This window comes from Perca fluviatilis, chromosome 13 (genome assembly GCF_010015445.1).
Source record: "Perca fluviatilis chromosome 13, GENO_Pfluv_1.0, whole genome shotgun sequence".
NCBI lineage: Eukaryota > Metazoa > Chordata > Actinopteri > Perciformes > Percidae > Perca > Perca fluviatilis.
This window is the reverse complement of record NC_053124.1, coordinates 35,396,964-35,423,461: the sequence shown is the minus strand read 5'-3', so window position 1 is coordinate 35,423,461 and position 26,498 is coordinate 35,396,964. Positions and strand designations below refer to the sequence as shown.

At 43.2% G+C, this 26,498-nt stretch overlaps 2 protein-coding genes across 2 annotated transcripts in view; both read right to left on the bottom strand.

Annotated features, from left to right (window-relative positions):
* The window catches only part of mindy1 (MINDY lysine 48 deubiquitinase 1), a 65,489-nt gene that overhangs the window by 20,867 nt on the left and 18,124 nt on the right, over positions 1–26,498 (bottom strand).
* On the bottom strand, positions 1,020–20,026 carry LOC120571398 (tripartite motif-containing protein 16-like). The gene is made up of 2 exons (XM_039820331.1): positions 18,275–20,026; positions 1,020–1,276 (listed from the first exon to the last, which is right to left on the bottom strand). Exon 1 carries the CDS (start codon positions 19,985–19,987, stop codon positions 18,320–18,322), a length of 1,668 nt encoding a protein of 555 aa, XP_039676265.1. The 5' UTR covers positions 19,988–20,026; the 3' UTR covers positions 1,020–1,276; positions 18,275–18,319.

Sequence of the window (26,498 nt, the reverse complement as noted above, 5' to 3'; positions counted from 1 at the left end):
AGTGACAAATGTTAAAAAAAAGTGACAATTGTAAAAAAAAAAAGCTTTAACAATTTGGGAAAAAAAACCACAAAAAATTCAAATGGCTCAGAAAAAGTCGACAAACGTTGAAAAAAGTGACAAAATCATCTGGGGCAAAAGCCACAAAAGTGTCGAAAAAGACGACAAAAACGTTGATAAAAGGTTATTCGTTGAAAAGTTTGACTCAGAATAACGAAAAATGGTTAAAAATGTCCCCAAAGAGAACAAAGTGTGCAGGATAAAGGAGGTCTGGTGCTTTCTCTCTTCAGAGCCATGCAGTGGAAGAGAAACTAAATACAATTTTAGGTTGATATGATTTCTGTGTCACGCCAAACCTTTGGCTCGTCCCACATGGGATTACAAGACACCGCTATTTAACAGACATTTTCCTGTCCCGCAGATAGATAACGTGGAGAAATACATGAATAACAAACAGCTAATATCTCCAGATCATCTCGGTAAAGATCTTTTTTAACATATCGTCCTTGTTTCAACAATCAAAGGTAACATAAGAGATCTCAACTGAGCACATTGAGAGCTTCTGGGGCTCCCCGAATGGTTTTCATCAACACACAGAAATCATCTCATCACTTCTAAAATTTCAATACAAGTTAAGAACACGTTAAGAAAAGCAAAGAAAGTGACAACATTTTTTGATAAAAGTAAAAAAAGCAAAAAAACGTGTAAATTCATGAAAAAAGACAACAATCAGCTCTCAGCTACAATCATGGAGACTAAATAATTATTATGTTATTTAAGAGTTAAAACAAAGAATTTAACCCTTTGATCATTTCTGACTATTTCAGTTTAAACAACTCAGCAGTTTGTGTGTGTGTGTGGGAGAGAGTGTTTGTGTGTGTGTGCCCGTGAGTGTGTGTCCGAGTGTGTGTTTGTGCCATTGTGTGTGTGTATGTGTGTGTGTGTGTGTGTGTATACACGTGTGTGTGTGTGTGTGAGAGAGTGTGTTTATGTGTGTGTCCGTTCGTGTGTGTGTGTGTGTGAGTGTGTGTCCGTGTGTGTGTGTGTGTGTGTGTGTGTGTTTGTTGTAGCAAGCGAGTAACAAAAAGCTTTCAATAAAAACCACCGTAAAATAAACATTGAAAATGTATCAAAAATCATCAACAAAAGTCTTGAATGAGTCAAAAAATTAAAAAAGCATCAAAATGCAGAAAAAAGCCTCGAGGAGTGAAGGAACCAGAAAATATTCTCATTTAACAAGCTGCAATTTAGAGAAGTTTTCCTTTTTTTAAATAAAAACAATGACTCAGAATGACAGAATTTAACCCTTAAATGACTTCTGTCTATTTCAGATTACACAACTCAGCAGAGTCTCCATAATAAACATAAAACCAATCAAACCTTAGTCCAGCATAGAGGGGCTGAGTGAATGTGGTCTGGACTCTGTGGAGGAGAGTCATGGTTTCAGAGACGCTGTAGAAGGACAGAATACCTGCACTGTGATCCAGGTACACTCCTACTCTGGAGGACTCAGGACCTGAGACGGGAGTTTGGACTTTGTTGGACCAAAATGTATATTTGTTGTTGATACAATCTAACGCCCAAGATTTGTCATTTCGTCCAAATCTACATTCCTCCGACCCCCCTGCTCTGCTGATATTCTTGTATGCGACTGCTACAGAAACTCCTCCTCTCCACTCCACCTCCCAGTAACAACGTCCAGTCAGACTCTCTCTACTCAGGACCTGAGACCAGTCAGTGAATCTGTCTGGGTGACTAGAATAAGACTGTTGTTGTCTCATGACTATTGCTTTCCTGTTCCCCTCAGATAATAACAGCTCTGTGTATGCTGTGTTTGGATCCAGTGTGATTTCACGTGAATATTTTAAGAATCCAGCTCTGGTCTTGGGCTCTGGTTGTAGCAGTAAAACGTCCACTTCAGTCCCTGTCAGTGAGACGTTTGTCCTCTTCTCGTCAGGATCAGGATCCTGTTTATTTATCTCTGACTCTTACACCAGCCGGCCTGTCCGTCCTCAAAGCAGCTCAGAGGACGGATATGGATGCTGGATGCTGATTGGCTGAGTGGTGACAGTGAGGGGTAGTTGTGTAGAAACTGGCTGTGATCCTTTGTGTGTGAGAGCTTCTTCAGCTCAGCGTCTTCCCTCTTCAGCTCAGTGATCTCCTGCTCCAGTTTCTCCTGAAGCTCTTTGACTCGACTCTCTTCCCTTTTCTGCTGGGATCTGACCTGCTGCTCACATCAGAGCTCTTCTTTCTCCAGGAGACCGATCAGCTCGGTGAAGATCTCTCTCGCTGTCCTCCACTGCTTTATCGGCGTGCGTCGAGCGGCTCTGCCTGCTGTTGAAGCAGCTTCACATCTTTCTCTCTGTCCTGGATTCTCTGCTGGATGGTCTTGGTCGACTCACCTCGAGCTTTTCTGCCTCTCAGTCCTTTCTGCTGCAGCTGAGACTGTGTCGTGGCCTTTATGTTCGTCCACGGAGCAGAGATAACAGATAAGCTGCTGATCAGTACGACAGAACATCTTCATCACCTCATCATGACGAGAGCAGATGTTCTCCTGGAGCTTCTTGGACGGCTCCACCAGCTTGTGTTTCTTTAACTGAGCTACATCGTAATGAGGCTGAAGGTGTTTCTCACAATAAGAGACCAGACATTGCAGACAGGACTTCATGGCTTTGAGTTTTCTCCCGGTGCAGACATCACAGGCCACATCTTCAGCTCCAGCATAGCAGTGATCAGCAGGAGCAGATTGGAGTCCAGTCTTCTTCAGCTCCTCCACTAAAGCTGCCAACATGGTGTTTTTCAGCAGGACAGGCCTCGGTGTGAACATCTTCCTGCACTCAGGGCAGCTGTAGCTGTACTTACAATGCTCTTCATCCCAGTGACTTTTAATACAGTCCATGCAGTAGCTGTGTCCACAATTAATAGTCACCGGATCATTCAGTAGATCCAGACAGATAGAACAAGAGAAGGTTTCCCGGTCCAGCTGAACTCCTTTCTGCGCCATTTCACCTCTCGCTCAGTGACAACGACTGTCTTACTGTCTTGAGTGAGCTCTGATGTAATAACAGCATGTGATACGCTGTTGTACTTCCCCCAGTAAGTTGGTTACACCCATCTGCAAACTGTAGCTCTGAAGGGGAGGGAACAAGGAAATATGTGCACAGAGTGGAGCAGAAGAGGAGGGAGGGGTTATCAAGTTCTGCTTCATTCCTGGAAGAGGAGCGCTTTGAGAGAGAGACTGGGTGTGTTGCAATGCCCATACTACCATTAGTATGACAGGGAAAGATATAGTATATCCCAATACATATAATGTCAAATGCTAAAATGTGTCCTGATGCACCCTGTTGCATTTTGCAGTATGCAAGCCAGCGTGCTTTTCTTCCTCTTCCCCATTTTGTCACCTTTCCTGTGTTCCTGATTATCTGCACCTTTAAGCCATGAAGGTGTAAACCAGTTTTATGACTCAGCTTAACTTTCTGTCCATCAGGGACATTCCTTGAACCTCTTCCTCAATTGACTGCACACAGCTTCTTTTGCAACGAGCACATACACACAGAGAGGCACATGAGTCACTCATACTATTACTTGAATAATATGACACCTTTAGGTAAAATACATGTCTAAAAATAATAGAAATATCTCTTCATTAAGATGAATAAAAGTTAATATTGTTGACAATAATTAAACTCAGCCCTTGACAGAATCAGAGTAAAATATAAAGTGACCTTAACAATAACTGGTTCTTATCTCTCTCAAACACCTGAGTGAAACTTAGGCCCTGTTTACACGGCAACGCTCGCAAGTGAAAACGACAAAATATTTTATCAGATGTGCCTTTCGTTTAGACGGCGATGGCGTTTTTGGGACTTAAAAATGAAAAAGTCTGCTCCGATCTGCTCACGGTAGTTTAGTGAGAATCAGAGTCAACATGTGAGAATGAGATAAAGTCACTTTCAGCATCGTGAGCGAAACTAAAACAGAAATAGGAATATAAAAGAATCATGCTTAAATGTAATTTTGCCATTACACAACTGTAATATCTTCTGACTTCTTCTTTATTTAATTCCAGTTTAGTTTGTTTCAGATGGATTTCAGTTTGTAGGTACAAGCAGCAGAATAATTACCAATAGGTTGATAACCTTTAAAGGCAAAAACACTATATGGAGCAGCTGTGAATCAAATAAACGTATTATAAATAATATTATGTCATAGTCAGTTAAAGAAGGATTAATCTTCTTTCGGATCCAGCTAGGAAGCAAAGGACGCCAAGACCCACCCTACGGGGGTCATTAGGATAGCCGCTTGGTCAGGGGATAGGACCTGAACCAATGGGGTTACGTTACCTTGGACGCCTGGCCAATAGTAGTGATTGAAGGGCGGGTCTTGGCGTGGCCATAGCAGACCGGAAACAAAACAGACACACACCCGCCCTTTGCCGCTACCGGCTGTCGCGGCAGCCGTGTAGCTAGCTAGTAGGATCGTCAGCAGCGGATTAGCTTCCGAGAGCGACTCTAACAGTCAGGGAGAGAAACAAAGTGTCTCCCCTGTTCTTTCTGACCACGGTGGGAAACCTGCAGCAGGGAAAGTTAACCCTCTCCTTGATTTTTTACGTTATGGAGAACGAGAACCAGGAAATGAGTCGGGAAAACCATAGTCGCTATGACGACCACCTGCGCTACGCCTCCGCAATGGAAAATGGAGGTAACATAGGCTCCAGACGGCGACCGAATGGTCTGCAGTTTTGTTGAAGTCACCGGCGATGAGCTGATTAAGAGGTAAGTTTGCGGTTGCTTTTCATAACTTCACCCAGACAGCGTTTGCTGCGATATGATATTAATGGCGAGCCGAAAGCGGTCACGGTGCTGTTGATGTTGTTGTGCCCCTAAAATTTTCAGTTGGAGGCCACTGTGCTCCTAGTGAAAACAGTTAGTCTGGAGCCCTGTAACAGTGTTACATTATGTGACAGATTATTAGTTCCAAGTGAGAATGTTAGTGTGAAATTGAACACTACGTATATGCCAATGTTGTTTTCAATAAAAGAAAAAACATTTGCACAAAGCAAGCCGACAAACTTTTCCATGTTGATAAGAGCATTAAAATTAAAAAATATAATGGGACAAAAAGAAATCAAGGGACATTTAGAATAGATAGAAATGTGAGATCAATTGCGATTAATCGTGAGTTAACTATGACATTAATGCGATTAATCGCGATTAAATATTTAATATATTAATATTAATATATTAAATGAATTTTTTCGACATACTATACTATGACTTTTTCATAATTCTTTTTGACATACTATACTATGACTTTATTTTGACATACTATACTATGACTTTTTTATGAATTTTTTCGACATACTATACTATGACTTTTTTATGACTTTTTTCGACATACTATACTATGACTTTTTCATAATTCTTTTTGACATGCTATACTATGACTTTTTTTATGAATTTTTTCGACATACTATACTATGACTTTTTTATGAATTTTTCCAACATACTATACTATGACTTTATCAATATACTATGACTTTTTTATCACTTTCTTCGACATACTATACTATAGTGATGGCCAAATGAAGCTTCGTGAACCATTTTCCTTATTTCCTGAGCCCACTAGATGGCGGTCTTGGTTTTAAGAGAAAGGCCTTGGGCATTGCAATTCAGTGTATTCTCATGTTCGTTGTTTAACAGAGAGCGCCATCTAGTGGGCTCGGAAAATAAAGACAATGCTTCATGAAGCTTCATTTGGCCATCACAACTATACAAAGAGTCCAACCCCTATCCAGGAGTATGGTTCCAGAACCGAGACAGTGCGTAGAGGTAAGCCCCACCAGATCTAACCGGTAGCGCTCCACCTCCCGCACCAGTTCCGGCTCCTTCCCCCACAGAGAGGTGACGTTCCACGTCCCCAGAGCCAGCGTCTGCTGCCAGGGTCTGGTCCGTCGAGGCCCCTGACCTTCACTGCCACCCGTGTAGCAGCGGTTCCTCCCACAGGTGGTGGGCCCATGGGCTGAAGAGATGGGAGCCACGTAGCTTTTTCGGGTTGTTCCCGGCCGGGCTCCGTGGCAAACCCGGCCACCAGGCGCTTGCCGACGAGCCCGCCATCTGGGCCTGGCTCCAGACAGGGGCCCCGGGCTTCCTCCGGGCAGGATCACTCCATCTCTACCTCGTTTATTCATAGGGTTTTTGAACCATTCATTGTCTGGCCCCTCACCTGAGAACACTTTGCCGTGGGAGACCCTACCAGGAGCACAAAGCTCCAGACAACACAGCCATCAGGTTCACAGAGACACACAAACCTCTCCACCACGATAAGCTGATGGTTCACGGAAAATACCTGGAGAGGCGTGATTGGGAGGAACGGCCTCCCTGATCTAAACCAGAGTGGTTGTTTGTTGTTGGACTTCTGTGCTAGTCATGGATTGTCTATAACAAACACCATGTTCGAACATAGGGATGCTCATAAGTGTACTTGGTACCAGAGCACCCTAGGCCAAAGGTCAATGATCTATTTTATAATCGTTTCATCTGATCTGAGGCCGTATGTTTTGGACACTCGGGTGAAGAGAGGGGCGGAGCTGTCAACCGATCACCATCTGGTGGTGAGTTGGGTCAGGGGGTGGGGGAAGACTCTGGACAGACCTGGTAAGCCCAAACGGGTAGTGTGGGTAAATTGGGAACGTCTGGAGGAGGCCCCTGTACGACAGACTTTCAAATCACACCTCCGGCGGAGCTTTTCGTGCATCCCTGTGGAGGCTGGGGGCATTGAACCCGAGTGGACAATGTTCAAAGTTTCCATTGCTGAAGCTGTGGCGAGGAGCTGTGGTCTTAGGGTCTTAGGTGCCTCAAGGGGCGGTAACTCACGAACACCATGGTGGACACCGGTGGTCAGGTAAGCCGTCCGACTGAAGAAGGAGTCTTTCCGGGATATGTTATCCCAGAGGACCTCGGAGGGCAGTTGCAGGGTAGGCCGAAGGGCTGCGCGGCGCCGCCCCCGCTCTCTTCTGCTGTGAAAGAGGCAAAGCAGCGGCGTGGGAGAAGTTTGGAGAAGACATGGAGAAGGGACTTTAGGTCAGCACCAAGTGCTTCTGGAAAACCGTTCGCTCCCACCTCAGGAGGGGGGGGGAACCATCGGCTGTGTACAGTAAGGAGGGGACACTGTTGACCTCAACTGAGGAGGTGGCTAGGGCGGTGGAAGGAGCACCTTTGAGGAACCCCTGAATCCGACTAATACGCCCTGTATGTTAGAGGCAGAGCTGGAGGATGATGGGGACGTCAATTTCCCAGGCGGAAGTCACTGATGTAGTCAAACAACTCCACAGTGGCAAAGCCCCGGGGATTGATGAGATCCGGTCCAGAAATGCTCAAGGCTCTGGGTGTGGAGGGGCTGTCCTGGTTGACACGTCTCTTCAACATTGCGTGGAAGTCTGGGACAGTGCCAAAGGAGTGGCAGACCGGGGTGGTGGTTCCCCTTTTTAAAAGGGGGAGGGGGCCGGAGGGTGTGTGCCAATTACAGGGGTATCACACTTCTCAGCCTCCCTGGTAAAGCCTACTCAAACGTGCTGGAAAGGAGGGTTCGGCCGATAGTCGAACCCTCGGGTTGAAGAGGAACAATGCAGATTCCGGCCCTGGTCGTGGAACAACGGACCAGCTTTCTTCTCGTAAGGATCCTGGAGGGGGCCTGGGGAGTACCCACCGTCTACATGTGTTTTGTGGATCTGGAGAAGGCTTATGACCTGGTCCCCCGGGAGATACTGTGGGAGGTGCTGTGGGGAGTTGAGGGGTGAGTCTTCTCAGGGCCATCCAATCCCTGTAAACGCACCAAAGTGAGAGCTGTGTCGTTTCTCGGCAGTAAGTCGGACTCGCTTCAGGTAGAGAGGTTGGCCTCCGCCAGGGCTGCGCTTTGTCACCAATCCTGTTTGTAATATTTATGGACAGGATATTAAGGCGTAGTCGGGTGGGTGGGGGGGTTGCAGTTCGGTGGGCTGGGGATCTCAAGCTGCTCTTTGCAGATGGCGTGGTCCTGATGGCATCATCGCCCTGTGACCTTCAGCACTCACTGGATCGGTTTGCAGCCGAAGTGTGAGCGGCTGGGATGAGGATCAGCACCTCTAAATCTGAGGCATGGTTCTCAGCAGGAAACCGATGGAGTGCCTTTTCCAGGTAGGGAATGAGTCCTTACCCCAAGTGAAGGAGCCGTCAAGTACCTTGGGGTTTTGTTCGTGAGTGAGGGAACAATGGAGCGGGAGATTGGTCGGAGATCGGCGCGAGTGGGTGCCGGTATTACATTCAATCTATCGCACCGTTGTAACAAAAAGAGAGATGTGCCAGAAGGCAAAGCTCTCGATCTACCGGTCAGTTTTCGTTCCTACCTCACCTATGGTCATGAAGGCGGGTCATGACCGAAAGAACGAGATCCAGGGTGCAAGCGGCCGAAATGGGTTTCCTCAGGAGGGTGGCTGGGTCTCCCTTAGAGATAGGGGTAAGAAGCTCAGTCATCCGGGAGGAGCTCGGAGAGCCGCTGCTCCCTTTGCGTCGAAAGGAGCCAGTTGAGGTGGTTCGGGCATCTGGTGAGGATGCCGCCCTTTCCCTCCCTAGGGAGGTGCAGGCACGGCCCAGCTGGGAGGAGGCCTCGGGAAGACCCAGGACTAGGTGGAGGGATTATATCTCCAACCTGGCCTGGGAACGCCTCGGGATCCCCCAGTCGGAGCTGGTTAATGTTGCTCGGGAAAGGGAAGTTTGGGGTCCCCTGCTGGAGCTGCTCCCCCCGCGACCCGACACCGGATAAGCGGACGAAGATGGATGGATGGATGGCTAACGGTCGCTAACCGCCAACCTAAAGATAATAACATATGAATCTTTCCAAACAGTATTAAGCAGTCAGGGTGAATTGTTTCATATACTGTCTAACAGCATGAGTTTAGCGTCAAAGGTCAGTTTATCCTTTAATACAAACTTGTTACAATATCTGGTAGAGACATCACATCAGTCATAAACTGAGGATAGCCTATTTGTTCGAGCTTAGAACCAGTTTAAGATTGTAGTCTGGAAACGTGTTTTTTTTTTTTTGTGTGTGTGTGTGTGTGTGTGTGTGTGTGTGTGTGTGTCCTACGACTGGTGACATTACCAACTGGTTGGCTAATCTGTTTACACCATAACATTAGCAGCCTGGAGCATTTGTTGGAGTCACGCCCGTTTGCAAAGCATAGCACATATGAGTTCTTCAGTCCTTATTAACTTCACATACTAGCTACTATTGTTTATTTCACTGACATTGTAGCTTTCTTCCACGTTGTTGACGTTTAGAGATAGTTATTCATAATCTAAATTATACTGTGAATTATTTGTCTCACTAGGTGTGAAGAGCCAGAACCCTCTGAACCCTGACTTTGTCCCAACAATATTCTGCACCTCAGCTCCCCAACAAGAGGAAGAGGATTAATCAAATGACAAGATTCAAACAAACTCAAGAACTGAAGAGAAAAAGAGCAGTTAGTTTGGACAGACAAGAGACTGGAAAAGAAGAAGAGGGAGGGAGATGGACAAAGATGACAGGCAAGAGTTTGACAGAGAAGATAGACATGAGTTAGTGAAGAAGGAATAGGACAGGAAATTGACGGGGGAGATGAAGAGGGGTTGGGTGGAGAAGACGGACATGAGTTGGATGGAGAAGAGGGACAGGAGATTGACAGAGAGGAGCCTGGAATGGAGACAAGCAGTGGTGTAGGGTTATCTCTAGGTTCCTGTGGAAATGCCTCTTGTGAAGCCACAATGAAACAATTAAATGAGGAGTGTAAGATTACAGACAGAAATTTGGAAGCTCAAGGGTCATGTAAAGTCATTGTCTTTCGACCAAGAAAGTTTGAAGGACAAAGATGATAAAGTACATAAATTAACTGGCCTTCCTTCATATGTAAAACTAATTGCTGTTTTCTCTTTTATCTCATCATTCCTAAAGTTGAAATCCAGTTTGTCCCCTTTTCAGCAGTTTCTTTTGACATTAATGCTCTGAGAATGAACTTGCCACTTTTCTTTTTAGCTCATGTATTTCATGTATCCACGTCAACTGCTGGTCGGGTTTTCAACAACACACTGAATGTAATGAATATCAGGCTGTGTAATATCATAAAGGTGGCCAAGCAGAGATCAGATCCTTTGTAGTCTCCCAATATGTTATAGAAACGGCTTTGAAAAATTGTACCAGTATTATTGATTGCTTTGAAATTTTTATCGAAGACCAAAGGAAATGAGAGCAAGAGCACAAACGTTCCTCAGTATAAGCATCATAACACAGTTAAATACCTCATCTCCATAACTCCACAAGGAGTGATCAGCTTTGTTTCGAAGGTTGGGCGGGAGGACAAGTGACAAGCATGTGACTGAGCACAGTGGATTTCTTGACTTATTGTCCCCTGGAGATGTTGTTCCCGCAACCGGGGGTTTAATGTGGCAGAGTCTTTGGGTCTTGTTAATGCTCGACTCCAAGATACCGGCATTTACTAAAGGAAAACAGCAGCTTCACCCAGCTGAAGTTGAGTCATCGCGGGGACTGGCAGCAGTGCGCATCCATGTGGAGAGAGTTATAGGCCTCAACGGAATAAATACACCATTTTGCAAGAAAAAATACCAATAACTCTGTGCTACTCAACCCCAGATGGACTCACACCTCTGGACAAGATGGTGAAAGTGTGGCTGTGCCCTCTGTAACCTGTTTGCCCCCTGTTGTTCCAAAGGAGTGAAAAAATTTATGTCAATACATTCATTTCATTTCATGTCATTCATTAGTCTATTATGTCTTTTATGTGACATTAATAAGACCCACAGGGAACTGTTAATACAGTACAAATATTTTATTTATTTCAATGTCAAACTTCTTCAAAACAGAAGAACAAGACTAGTAAAACTCATTGCTTATTAATTAATTTAGCAGGATATGGAATTGGATAAATAGGATATATTTTCAAGATATAAATGGTATATGTAGTAATAGTATAAATAGTATTTACAATTTGCCAGACAACTAGACAGGGCACTCAAATCTAGTTTGCACACCCCAAAACCAGCTGAAAGGCAACCTCCCCACCAAAATAACTATATACAAATCAAAGAAAGCAAAAACAACAAATACAGAGAATCATGCACAGAAAACTTGATAACGGTCTACAGTGTAACAGTATACTGTGTAGGTGGCATGTAGCGTATGCGGGGCCGTCAAGACTACAAGGAATAAACTAATACAATCTGAAGCATAAAGTCTTATTCTCTAGATCAGAGATCTTCAACGGGGTCAAAATTATTGTTAATTTTTGAAAGTGTGAAAAAAACACTGATTATAGGCTTACTGGCCCAAAGTAAGGTAGCCTCTAAGATCCACAGATACAGTTCATCCTAAGGATTCACTGTGCCACATGTATGTTTAACATTAAAACATGAATTATAAAAATCATACCAAGAATTAGTAGGATATTTTAATAGTTTAGTATTCTATGTACCAAAAAGGTAGGTATAAAGGCTTTTAGGCTGCTCTACACCTTACTGTAGGCCCAGTTTAATATGCAACTCAATTTTATAAAATATATGTAGTAGAGGGTCCCCGTCTCTTTCGGGTTAAGGGTCCTTGGCTTAAAAATGTTGAAGACCCCGCCGCTCTAGGAGTAACAGTCTACCGTATACTAGTGTGTGTGTGTGTTTGTGTGAGTGTGTGTGTGTGTGTGTATAGCCAACACAACGGGGAATCTTACCTAATACAGTGTTTCATTTATTCTGGATTTTCCTGCATTCATAACATTTCCACACTTTTGGAACTCTAGTCAAACGCAAGCAAGACCTGTGGAAGAGCCCCCTTTTGCACTGTTTAGATGCACAGATTACTACATTCTCTGGCTTTCCAGCTGGTTCACCACAATAGCACCCTGACTGGGGCTGTTGCCTTGAGGTTGGGGAAACCACTGGACGTGGTGTGTAATATTTCCCAAGAAGTTCTGGCAAAATCCTAGTTTTAATACATTTTCTCTCTCACTGTATGTACCCATTGAAGAACACTTCATCAAACTGAATGCGCTGAATAAACATTTCAGTGGGACTCCACACTACAAAGTCACCATACTGGACCTCAGCAATGCGATTTGTACTTGGACTTGTGCCATATATTTGTGATTCGGCTTTAGCGCCATCACATTGTCCTTTGCCATTAGAACCAAGTTTGTGTCAGCATTGCAGCTGTTGACAATAGACTGATCTTTAAGAGTAAAAGGGCATTTTATCTCAGTCACACCTCTACCGTGGCAAGCACAGGTAATAGTTCCATCCGGGGACGATGCACCGATCCATGGCAGTGATTTGTTGATGATTAGGCCTGTTGTCTGCACTTGAAAATCAATGTGATGATCTTGCAATGCTGTGATGTGACTGTGTCCTTGCTGTTAGCTCACCCACATGTCCCCATCTAGAAAAATAAAGAATAATTTATACTTTAATACATTAGCAATATAGTATGCACTGCAAATCCAGAATAATGTATTCATTATTCTCTATGAGTGACACACACCATTATGTACATGTAATGGCAGTCTCTTTTGAGAAACATGGAAACGTATATATTTAGGATTGGGATCATATTCTCAGCTTGTATCATTTAAGTCCTTAAGGGGATTGTAAGGACATCATTGTTCCTCTGAAATATGGCTATGACAAATAGAATGAAAACCAGCCCTGGCAGCATACTTTGATATGTAGCCCCCCTTGTACATTTCTATCGTTACCCTCACTGCCCCTGTAGACACCTGACAGGACCGGGGATAGCAAATCCTCTTAATCAAGGATGCAGCACTGCTGACCTGCCTGCTTCGGTGGAAGACTGACGCTGTTACTCTGCCTGCTCTTTGCTCAAACCAAACCTTTACTGGCAGACTGTGCTCTGGTTGCCTCTTCTACTGATAAGGACTGAAAGTGAAAAATGTAATTCTATTTCAACATAATAAAGCTATTAATGTAAACATTAAAAATAAAAGACTTTTGGTGGTACAATACCTGTTGCTCGGTTATCTGAAGATTGTCAAAGATGCTTTCAATCTCTACTAGTAAGGACGACAAATCATTATGCAACTTTGCCTTTGAATATAATTTAGAAAGTGGTTCTGGCAAATTCAGTTGAAGGGTCTTTGGTTTGTATCTGTGAGAGTGGCCCTCGATCACAGACAAGATAGCAGTCCCCTTACTATTTCTTCCTGAACATCAACACATTTATACAGCTTTTTGTAGAAGTCCATAAACTCCTCTCTTGTAGGGACAGGAATGCTGGGTAGTGGGGAGTATGTTACGGTCTTCTTCTTCATGAATGAGATGTTGCAGATTTCTTCTGTACTGCACCTTGCCAGTTTTCTCCCGGAAGAACCCAGGCACAGGGCATCTCTGTACTGGACAGTCCATCTTTAAGATTTACCCGCCCTAAGACAGCACAGAGAGCAGCTGCATGCGAGCATGCTTCACCCAATCCCGGTGGTTGCAGGTGCAGTGGGCCATTAAAATATGTCCCATCATCATGGACTACGCATCCATGGTTGTGGGGTCAGCTGTTGACGGCCTGAGAGTGGTTCACCTTTAAGAGAAGACAGCAGACCAATTAGTCTAGTAAAATCAACTCAGTTGTCAATCAATGCATTTACAACACAGTGCCATGTTACACACACACAACCGTTTTTTTTATAGTGTACTAAGGGGAGTGGAGAGAAGAAAGAGAGAGAGAGTGTATTTCAGTTGCTGTTGCCCTTAATGCTGTCTAATTGTTACAGTAAAACACTTGTTAAAGCAACCCTGAATTGAATTATGAGAGAGCTATTCAAAAAAGACAATGCCTGTTATTTCCTCCCCAGAACATGAAAACACGCTTTTCATCTCGTTCTTGTAGTTTGTTTCGAAACCATGACCAGATGATTTAGCTACCCCTTGAGCTGACACACTACAGAGCAGCTAGAAGTTAGTCGATAGCCGAGTTGTTATGCTCGCTGCTAACAGCTGTTTACAAAGTTGGGTTAAAAGAACACTTACCTTTCCTTTCACGAGAAACATCTTCTTGTTGTGAAGGTGCCATACTTCCGAGTCAAGGACCCAGCCCGAACAAAGTACCGGACATGCCTCGGTACTCTTGTACGCTTTGAGGCTTTCACCAGTGTAGACGGCACGGATTATGTATAAGGTAAATATATATGTCATTGAATGCCAGGATTGGTAGTTCGGTAGCAGCGGACAGAGGCTGGAGGAACGTATCAGGTATCGAGTAGGGATCACATCCCAACGAGGATATTTTATGAAAGTAACGCTTTTCATGGCAGTCGAGGTGCGAAATGTTGCCGCTTTTAGCCATTTAGCTACACTGTATCCGTATCGAGCTGTAAATTGTAGCAAGCTTGTCAGTTGTTACGGTTGGTACTCACTCCGCCCACGGCCCCGCCCAGCCGGTAGGTACTCAAGATGGCGACAGTCAGTTGGAAAAGAGTGTGATGACGTAAAAGGTCATGTGACTGATATTCATGAATAGATCATACACTATTGAAATCATAGATATAGAACAATAGATATGACATGACGTCATAACTTATGGCATAACTGTCCGCCATCTTACTAGGGTACTGTTTACAATTGTCACCTATGGCAAAAAGTATGGTTGTCAGCTGTGCAGCACCTAACTGCTTTACCAGAAGGACCAAAGAGACCCAGGAGGCTGCCATCACTTTCCACACTTCAGTAGGAGTAGATAGTGTATTTTTCTCTTCTTTTTTTAACTATAAATACATAAAAGTTGGTGAACTAGCTGGCTAGCTAGTTACGTTGCCTAGCAACTGTTAACAGACCGGCTGAGATGTCAGTAAGTGGTGATTGGTAGCTAGCTAGCTCTTAACAACATTTATGAACAGCAAACATCGTTTTAGTTACTGGATTTTTTTACCATTTCGTCCAGTGTTCCAGTAGCCTCTGTCTCCCTGCTTGTCTTTTGCTTTCCCTCTCCTCCTCATGTCTCCCTTCTGGTGATGCTAGGGCAGCCTCAGTTTGTTCCTTAGTCCCCTGTTAAAAGACAGCAAACACAAGAAAAAGATATTTACCGTTATGAATGCTATAATGGAACGTTATACTTGTTACATGGGAAACTACACATACATTTTAGCTTTCATTTAACGTTGCAAGTGAAGTTTAAGGAAAATTCCGGCGCAAAAACGAACCTAGGGGTTACTAACAGATGTGTACCCACTCTGTCGTTCTGTGGGACATGTTTTCAATCCGAATGTGTTTGTAGCTTGAAAGCTAGTAGCGGACCGCTGATTAGCTTACAACGCTAGTATTCGGTGCACAGGGGAAAGTAAAAACAAATCGCTATTTTGTACCATTAAAATGCTCATATCATTAAATGGTAGCATAATAAGGGTCCCTACATGTTAACAGAAGCATTTGTAAGTGTACAGACAGTTTATTGAACGAAGAGCTGCGGGAGCTCCATGAAAGGGCTACGAGAGAAAGAGTGAGCTACCAGTAGTAGCTAGTAGGTAAGTACAGCCCTGTTTATCAGAGGGAACATCTTCAGACTGTACAAAACACTCTTAGGTGTTGCGACGCTAACAGGTCCCACTCCATGCAACACAGACACTCCTGTCCGTTGGCCATAGCTTCACAATGTCCCAGGTACACCACCAGTTCCCCAAAGTACGACGCGTGGTTAGCGCATTGACTACTCGCCTATCGTAGCCCTTTCAACGGAGCTCCCGCGCAGCTCTTTGTTCAATAAACTGTCTGTACACTTACAAAAGTTCTCAATGCTTCTGTTAACATGTAGCTAGGGACCCCTATTATGCTACCGTTGAAGTTTGGTGATATTTTTAGCCTTTTTACTGGTACAAAATAGCGATTTATTTTTACTTTCCCTGTGCCCCGAATAACACTAGCCATCCTGCAGCTACACCTGATAAACACACCGATTTCTAAATCTCTGCTAACGTTATCGCATATACAGTAACGGCTTATAAAAACAGATGAAACAAATCCCGGACATTAAACTTTACGAACACAAATGGCTTAAAGACAGCAACCCAGCTAGCTAACAGCCTAAATGTTAGCTAGTTGATAGGTTCAGTTAGCGTAACGTGGGCTCGTGTATCTACATAATTGTAACAGCAATTTGTACCAGCATAAAAGCTTTAAGCTTTACATTGATGTAACACATTAACTGTGATAACACATGTACTGCAAACACTAAATATACTTACATTTAAATGATACTTGTGCCATCAGCGATGCCCCGCTTAGGTCCGCCATTGTTTTTTTAACGAGGAACGCGCGCGCGCATAGGATTGTGGGTGATTTGGAGGCCAAAGACAGACAGTCTGTCTGTCCAATCAGGAGGGTCCCCCTCCTCCTAGATAGGCCCCACCTTTCCTCGTAGAAGTAATGTCGTTGTGTTTTGGATTTGTTGAAGTGTTTTCCTATTTGCCGTTGTGCTTCATGATTTGTTGAAGTGTTTTCCTATTTGTCGTTTTGTTTTCCTATTTGCCGTTGTGCTTCACGATTTGTTGAAGTGTTTTCCTATTTGTCGTTTTGTTTTCCTATTTGCCGTTGTGCTTTATGATTTGTTGAAGTGTTTTCATATTTGCCGTTTTGTTTTCTTATTTGCCGTTGTGCTTTATGATTTGTTGAAGTGTTTTCACATTTGCCGTTGTGTTTTGTGATTTGTTGTCGTGTTTTCATATTTGCCGTTGTGTTTTGTGATTTGTTGTCGTGTTTTCCTATTTGCTGTCGTGATTTGCACTTCAGGGCCGCCGTACAATCTCTATTTTTTTATTCTTTCTAGAAAGGCACAGTTGTCTTACAGTCATTACTTTGAATTAAAACACTATTGATGTATTGGTAGAAAAATATTAGGATAATAAAGACAACATGAGCCTCTTTCCCCATTAATTCCAATGGAAGCAATTCTAAAACTTAACCCTGGTAAGATGGCCACCAAGTGCTTCCATCCTGGAGTGGCAAGTCAGAATTACATGTCATATCTATTGTTCTATATCTATGATTGAAATGCTCTAACACACACTACTAAATGTTGTGAACAATCGATAGAAAACTCTGCTGATTTCTCTGTGACGGAGTAGTTTCAGTGAGGAAAGTTGAAAGGACAGAGACTGACTGACTCTAAACATGAACACTGTACTTTGTGGTGTTTCAGGAGGAAAAGTGCCTCAGTTCTACTATCATATCAGTTTCACATTTTCTCCGTCAGCTTTGTATAAAAACCCTGGAATGAAGACAGGAAGAAAAGACTTTGTTCATGTTAGTTTATTCATCAGGTAAAGCTTCAGTTTGTTCCCACATCCCATCAGTAAAGTCTGTTCAAAGACTCTTGTTCAATGATCTCATCAACACATTCACTTCATCCACACAGAACCAGAATCTCAGCTATGGAAAAGAGAAGAATGACTTATTGATTATGATTATGACAACAACATTTTGGTCCACCAAAACAAATAAATGTAAATCTAGATATCTTTACAAAATGTCCCCAAAGAGAACAAAGTGTGCAGGATAAAGAAGGTCTGGTGCTTTCTCTCTTCAGAGCCATGCAGTGGAACAGAAACTAACAACATGACATCATGACTTCACCTAAACATACACGCCCACTTTCTAACGCCAAGTGGCGTGGTATCTGGACGCATGTTGACGGGTTGGGTTTAGTAAACGTGTCACGCGGGACAGGGCGCTAATGAACACGCTAAAAACACAAACGGTTAGAAAAGCAAATACATGTCGAAGAAAGTGACAAAAAACTTTAATAAAAGCAACAAACGTGTAAACATGAAAAACATCAAAAAAATAGAAAGTCACAACAATCAGCTCTCAGCTACAAACATGGAGACGAAATAATTATTATATTATTTAAGAGTTAAAACACAGAATTTAACCCTTAAATGACTTCTCACTATTTCAGTTTACACAACTAAGCAGTTTGTGTGTGTGTGAGAGGGTGTGTGTGTGTGTGTCATTGTGTGTGTATGTGTCCATGTGTGTGTGTTGTAGCAAGCGAGCGTCAAAAAGCTTTCAATAAAAACCACGATAAAAAAAACATTGAAAATTTATCAAAAAGCATCAACAAAAGCCTTGAATGCGTCAAAAACTTAAAAAAAGCATCAAATGCAGAAAAAATCCTTGAAGAGTGAAGGAACCAGAAAATATTCTCATTTAACAAGCTGCAATTTAGAGAAGTTTTCTTTTTTTTCTTTTTTTTTTAAATGACTCAGAATGACAGAATTTAACCCCTAAATGACTTCTGTCTATTTCAGTTTACACAACTCAGCAGAGTCTCCATAAGAACCATAAAGCATTAGTCCAGCATAGAGGGGCTGAGTGAATGTGGTCTGGACTCTGTGGAGGAGAGTCATCGTTTCAGAGACGCTGTAGAAGGACAGAATACCTGCACTGTGATCCAGGTACACTCCTACTCTGGAGGACACAGGACCTGAGACGGGAGTTTGGACATTGTTGGACCAACATGTATAACTGTTGTTGTAACAATCTAACATCCAAGATTTGTCATTTCGTCCAAATCCACATTCATCCGACCCCCCTTCTCTGCTGATATTCTTGTATGCGACTGCTACATAAACTCCTCCTCTCCTCTCCACCTCCCAGTAACAACGTCCAGTCAGACTCTCTCTACTCAGGACCTGACACCAGTCAGTGAATCTGTCTGGGTGACTAGAATAAGACTGATGTTGTCTCATGACTGTTGCTTTCCTGTTCCCCTCAGATAATAACAGCCGTGTGTTTGCTGTATTTGGATCCAGTGTGATTTCACGTGAATATTTTAAGAATCCAGCTCTGGTCTTGGGCTCTGGTTGTGGCAGTAAAACGTCCACTTCAGTCCCTGTCAGTGAGACTTTTGTCCTCTTCTCTCTCAGGACGTCCTGTAGTTTATCTCTGACTTCTGACACTGCCGCTGTCACGTCCTCAAAGCAGCTAAGAGGACGGATATGGATTCTGGATGCTGATTGGCTGAGTGGTGACAGTGAGGGGTAGTTGTGTAGAAACTGGCTGTGATCCTCTGTGTGTGAGAGCTTCTTCAGCTCAGCATCTTCCCTCTTCAGCTCAGTGATCTCCTGCTCCAGCTCCTCCTGAAGCTCTCTGACTCGACTCTCTTCCCTTTTCTGCTGGGATCTGACCTGCTGCTTCACATCAGAGCTTCTTTTCTCCAGGAGACGGATCAGCTCGGTGAAGATCTTCTCGCTGTCCTCCACTGCTTTATCGGCGGCGCGATCGATGGCCTCCGCCTGCTGTCGAAGCAGCTTCACATCTTTCTCTCTGTCCTGGATTCTCTGCTGGATGGTCTGTCGACTCACCTCGAGCTTTTTCTGCCTCTCAGTCCTTTCTGCTGCAGCTGAGACTGTGTCGTGGCCTTTATGTTCGTCCACGGAGCAGAGATAACAGATAAGCTGCTGATCATTACGGCAGAACATCTTCATTACCTCATCATGACGAGAGCAGACGTTCTCCTGGAGCTTCTTGGACGGCTCCACCAGCTTGTGTTTCTTTAACTGAGCTACATCGTAATGAGGCTGAAGGTGTTTCTCACAATAAGAGACCAGACATTGCAGACAGGACTTGATGGCTTTGAGTTTTCTCCCGGTGCAGACATCACAGGCCACATCTTCAGCTCCAGCATAGCAGTGATCAGCAGGAGCAGATTGGAGTCCAGTCTTCTTCAGCTCCTCCACTAAAGCTGCCAACATGGTGTTTTTCAGCAGGACAGGCCTCGGTGTGAACATCTTCCTGCACTCAGGGCAGCTGTAGCTGTACTTACAATCCTCTTCATCCCAGTGACTTTTAATACAGTTCATGCAGTAGCTGTGTCCACAGTTAATAGTCACCGGATCCTTCATTAGATCCAGACAGATAGAACAAGAGAAGGTTTCCCGGTCCAGCTGAACTCCTTTCTGCGCCATTTCACCTCTCGCTCAGTGACAACGACTGTCTTACTGTCTTGAGTGAGCTCTGATGTAATAACAGCATGTGATACGCTGTTGTACTTCCCCCAGTAAGTTGGTTACACCCATCTGCAAACTGTAGCTCTGAAGGGGAGGGAACAAGTAAATATGTGCACAGAGTGGAGCAGAAGAGGATGGATGGGTTATCAAGTTCTGCTTCATTCCTGGAAGAGGAGCGCTTTGAGAGAGAGACTGGGTGTGTTGCAATGCCCATACTACCATTAGTATGACAGGGAAAGATATAGTATATCCCAATACATATAATGTCAAATGCAGAATGCCTAAAATGTGTCCTCATGCACCCAGGTGCATTTTGCAGTATGCAAGCCAGCGTGCTTTTCTTCCTCTTCCCCTTTTCGTGACCTTTCCTGTGTTCCTGATTATCTGCACCTTTAAGCCATGAAGGTGTAAACCAGTTTTATGACTCAGCTTAACTTTCTGTCCATCAGGGAAATTCCTTGAACCTCTTCCTCAATTGACTGCACACAGTTTCTTTTGCAACGAGCACATACACACAGAGAGGCACATGAGTCACTCATACTATTACTTGAATAATATGACACCTTTAGGTAAAATACATGTCTAAAAATTATAGAAATATCTCTTCATTAAGATGAATGAAAGTTTATATTGTTGACAATAATTTAACTCAGCCCTTGACAGAATCAGAGTAAAATATAAAGTGACCTTAACAATAACTGGTTCTTATCTCTCTCAAACACCTGAGTGAAACTTAGGCCCTGTATACACGACAAAATATTTTATCAGATGTGCCTTTCGTTTAGACGGCGATGGCCTTTTTGGGACTTAAAAATGACAAAGTCTGCTCCGATCTTCTCACGGTAGTTTAGTGAGAATCAGAGTCAACATGTGAGAATGAGATAAACTCACTTTCAGCATCGAGAGCGAAACTAAAACAGAAATAGGAATATAAAAGAATCATGCTTAATTTTAATTTTGCCATTACACAACTGTAATATCTTCTGACTTCTTCTTCATTTAATTCCAGTTTAGTTTGTTTCAGATGGATTTCAGTTCGTAGGTACAAGCAGCAGAATAATTACCAATAGGTTGATAACCCTTAAAGGCAAAAACACTATATGGAGTAGCTGTGAATCAAATAAACGTATTATAAATAATATTGTCATTTTTTTACTCTTACACTGAATGTTTGCTGCTTCAATCCAGATGAGTATTGAAAAGTGTTCAGTCTGAACAGTCCGACCAGTGTAATTAGTTATGTTATTAATTTGCTTACAATATTTTCAGGCTTATATATACAGTGCCTTGCGAAAGTATTCGGCCCCCTTGAACTTTTCGACCTTTTGCCACATTTCAGGCTTCAAACATAAAGATATAAAACTGTAATTTTTTGTGACGAATCAACAACAAGTGGGACACAATAATGAAGTGGAACGAAATTTATTGGATATTTCAAACTTTTAAAGAAAAAAACTGAAAAATTGGGGCTGCAAAATTATTCAGCCCTTTTACTTTTCAGTGCAGCAAACTCTCTCAGAAGTTCAGTGAGGATCTCTGAATGATCCAATGTTGACCTAAATGACTAATGATGATAAATAGAATCCAGCTGTGTGTAATCAAGTCTCCGTATAAATGCACCTGCTCTGTGATAGTCTCAGAGGTCCGTTTAAAGCGCAGAGAGCATCATGAAGAACAAGGAACACACCAGGCAGGTCCGAGATACTGTTGTGGAGAAGTTTAAAGCCGGATTTGGATACAAAAAGATTTCCCAAGTTTTAAACATCCCAAGGAGCACTGTGCAAGCGATAATATTGAAATGGAAGGAGTATCAGACCACTGCAAATCTACGAAGACCCGGCCGTCCCTCTAAACTTTCAGCTCATACAATGAGAAGACTGATCAGAGATGCAGCCAAGAGGCCCATGATCACTCTGGATGAACTGCAGAGATCTACAGCTGAGGTGGGAGACTCTGTCCATAGGACAACAATCAGTCGTATACTGCACAAATCTGGCCTTTATGGAAGAGTGGCAAGAAGAAAGCCATTTCTTAAAGATATCCATAAAAAGTATCGTTTAAAGTTTGCCACAAGCCACCTGGGAGACACACCAAACATGTGGAAGAAGGTGCTCTGGTCAGATGAAACCAAAATCGAACTTTTTGGCGTAAAAGCAACACAGCTCATCACCCTGAACACACCATCCCCACTGTCAAACATGGTGGTGGCAGCATCATGGTTTGGTCCTGCTTTTCTTCAGCAGGGACAGGGAAGATGGTTAAAATTGATGGGAAGATGGATGGAGCCAAATACAGGACCATTCTGGAAGAAAACCTGATGGAGTCTGCAAAAGACCTGAGACTGGGACGGAGATTTGTCTTCCAACAAGACAATGATCCAAAACATAAAGCAAAATCTACAATGGAATGGTTCACAAATAAACATATCCAGGTATTAGAATGGCCAAGTCAAAGTCCAGACCTGAATCCAATCGAGAATCTGTGGAAAGAACTGAAAACTGGTCCTGATGGCATCTGCTGAAAACTGCTCTCCATCCAACCTCACTGAGCTTGAGCTGTTTTGTAAGGAGGAATGGGCAAAAATGTCAGTCTCTCGATGTGCAAAACTGATAGAGACATACCCCAAGCGACTTACAGCTGTAATCGCAGCAAAAGGTGGCGCTGCAAAGTATTAACTGAAGGGGGCTGAATAATTTTGCACACCCAATTTTTCAGTTTTTTGATTTGTTAAAAAGGTTTGAAATATCCAATAAATTTCGTTCCACTTCATGATTGTGTCCCACTTGTTGTTGATTCTTCACAAAAAATTACAGTTTTATATCTTTATGTTTGAAGCCTGAAATGTGGCAAAAGGTCAAAAAGTTCAAGGGGGCCGAATACTTTCGCAAGGCACTGTAGATACTAGTGCTGTCAGTTAAACGCGTTATTAACGGCGTTAATCCAAACCCATTTAACGCCTACAAGTTTTTTATCGCGCAATTAACGCATAGACAGTTAAAGAAGGATTAATGTTCTTTCGGATCTAGCTAGGAAGCAAAGGACGCCAAGACCCACCCTACGGGGGTCGTTAGGATAGCCGATTGGTCAGGGGACAGGACCTGAACCAATGGGGTTACGTTACCTTGGACGCCTGGCCAATAGTAGTGATTGAAGGGCAGGTTTTGGCGTGGTCATAACAGACCGGAAACAAAACAGACACACGCTGCAGCCGCACACACAGTCACGGCGATGCAGATGAAGTGGTTTCAAGTGTGGTTACAGTTTTTCATAACTTCACCCAGACAGCTTTTCCTGCGATATGATATTAATGGCGAGCCAAACGCGGTCACGGTGCTGTTGATGTTACACTTCCTCGGAGACGAGCAGACAGGCACAGTGGTTTCTGACCCTGGGGACTGACTGACAGGCTGAGGTTGTAAGGCAAGGCAACTTTACAGATAACAGCACCTTTCAGAAACAAGGCAATTCAAAGTGCTTTACATGAAACATTAATGAAAATAAAACTTTATACAAATACAATAATAAACAAAATATATATATATATATATATATATATATATTTTTACTGTCATGACAGCGATGGGGCTGTCAGTTTACCTTATATGTTGCATCTTCAAAAGTGACACTGACTTTGAAAGAGCACATTGTAATTTCTGCATCTATTATCAAAGTATTTATTAGTAATACAGTGGAAATTAGTATACATGTGAATATTTGGTTAGCATGTTGATTTACGGTATGTGTCCCTAAATCTTCTGGTTGTGCCCCTACATTTTCAGTTGGAGGCCACTGTGCTCCTAGTGAAAACAGTTAGTCTGGAGCCCTGTAACAGTGTTACATTATGTGACAGATTATTAGTTCCAAGTGAGAATGTTAGTGTGAAATTGAACACTACGTATATGCCAATGTTGTTTTCAATAAAAAAAAAATAACATTTGCACAAAGCAAGCCGATCCACTTTTCCATGTTGATAAGAGCATTAAAATGAAAAAATATAATGGGACAAAAAGAAATCAAGGCACATTTAGAATAGATAGAAATGTGAGATTAATTGCGATTAATCGTGAGTTAACTATGACATTAATGCGATTAATCGCGATTAAATATTTTAATCGTTTGACAGCACTAATATATATATATATATATATATATATATATATATATATATATATATACAGTACAGGCCAAAAGTTTTTTATTAATACTAATTAATCCAAAGACAAAGCAGACCTGTGAAGGTAAAACCATTTCAGGTGACTACCTCATGAAGCTCATTGAGAGAACACAAAGGGTTTACAGAGTTATCAAAAAAAGCAAAGGGTGGCTGTTTCATGAACAAAGTCTTTTCTTCCTGTCTTCATTCCAGGGTGATGTTTTCAGTTATTTCACACTTTTTTATTAAGTACATAATTCCATATGTGTTCATTCATAGTTTTGATGCCTTCAGTGAGAATCTAAAATGTAAATAGTCATGAAAATATAGAAACACATTGAATGAAAAGGTGTGTCCAAACTTTTGGCCTGTACTGTACTATAATATGACTTTTTTATAACTTTTTTTGACATGCTATACTATGACTTTTTTATGAATTTTTTCGACATACTATACTATGACTTTTTTATAATTTTTTATTGACATACTATACTATGACTTTTTTTCGACATACTATACTATTACTTTTTTTATGAATTTTTTCGACATACTATACTATGACTTTTTTATGAATTTTTCCGACATACTATACTATGACTTTTTATCACTTTTTGACTTTATACTATACTATGACTTTTTATCACTTTTTTTGACATACTATACTATGACTTTTTTATGAATTTTTCCAACATACTAAACTATGACTTTATCAATATACTATGACTTTTTATCACTTTCTTTGACATACTATACTATAGTGATGGCCAAATGAACCATTTTCTTTATTTTCTGAGCCCACTAGATAGCGGTCTTGGTTTTAAGAGAAAGGCCTTAGGCATTGCAATTCAGTGTATTCTCATGTTCTTTGTTGAACAAAGAGTGCCATCTAGTGGGCTCGGGAAAATAAAGACAATGCTTCATGAAGCTTCATTTGGCCATCACAACTATACAAAGAGTCCAACCCCTATCCAGGAGTATGGTTCCAGAACCAAGACTGTGTGTAGAGGTAAGCCCCACCAGATCTAACCGGTAGCGCTCCACCTCCCGCACCAGTTCCGGCTCCTTCCCCCACAGAGAGGTGACGTTCCACGTCCCCAGAGCCAGCGTCTGCTGCCAGGGTCTGGTCCGTCGAGGCCCCTGACCTTCACTGCCACCCGTGTAGCAGCGGTTCCTCCCACAGGTGGTGGGCCCATGGGCTGGAGAGATGGGAGCCACGTAGCTTTTTTGGCCTGTGCCCGGCCGGGCTCCGTGGCAAACCCGGTCACCAGGCGCTCGCCGACGAGCCCGCCGTCTGGGCCTGGCTCCAGACGGGGGCCCCGGGCTTCCTCCGGGCAGGGTCACTCCATCTGTACCTCGTTTATTCGTAGGGTTTTTTAACCATTCTTTGTCTGACCCCTCACCTGAGACCACTTTGCCGTGGGAGACCCTACCAGGAGCACAAAGCTCCAGACAACACAGCCCTCAGGTTCACAGAGACACACAAACCTCTCCACCACAATAAGGTGATGGTTCACGGAAAATACATGGAGAGGCGTGATTGGGAGGAACGGCCTCCCTGATCTAAACCAGAGTGGTTGATTGTTGTTGGACTTCTGTGCTAGTCATGGATTGTCTATAACAAACACCATGTTCGAACATAGGGATGCTCATAAGTGTACTTGGTACCAGAGCACCCTAGGCCAAAGGTCAATGATCTATTTTATAATCGTTTCATCTGATCTGAGGCCGTATGTTTTGGACACTCGGGTGAAGAGGGCCGGAGCTGTCAACCCGATCACCATCTGGTGGTGAGTTGGGTCAGGGGTGGGGAAGACTCTGGACAGACCTGGTAAGCCCAAACGGTTAGTGTGGGTAAATTGGGAACGTCTGGAGGGAGGCCCTGTACGACAGACTTTCAACTCACACCTCCGGCGGAGCTTTTCGTGCATCCCTGTGGAGGCTGGGGGCATTGAACCCGAGTGGACAATGTTCAAAGTTTCCATTGCTGAAGCTGTGGCGAGGAGCTGTGGTCTTAGGGTCTTAGGTGCCTCAAGGGGCGGTAACTCACGAACACCATGGTGGACACCGGTGGTCAGGTAAGCCGTCCGACTGAAGAAGGAGTCTTTCCGGGATATGTTATCCCAGAGGACTCCGGAGGCAGTTGCAGGGTACCGAAGGGCCCGAAGGGCTGCAGCCTCTGCTGTGAAAGAGGCAAAGCAGCGGGTGTGGGAGAAGTTTGGAGAAGACATGGAGAAGGACTTTCGGTCGGCACCAAGGTGCTTCTGGAAAACCGTTCGCCACCTCAGGAGGGGGAAGCGGGGAACCATCGAAGCTGTG

Excerpts from the sequence above, each read along its gene's own strand:
- LOC120571398 (XM_039820331.1), bottom strand. The coding sequence starts at position 19,987 with ATGGCGCAGAAAGGAGTTCAGCTGGACCGGGAAACCTTCTCTTGTTCT.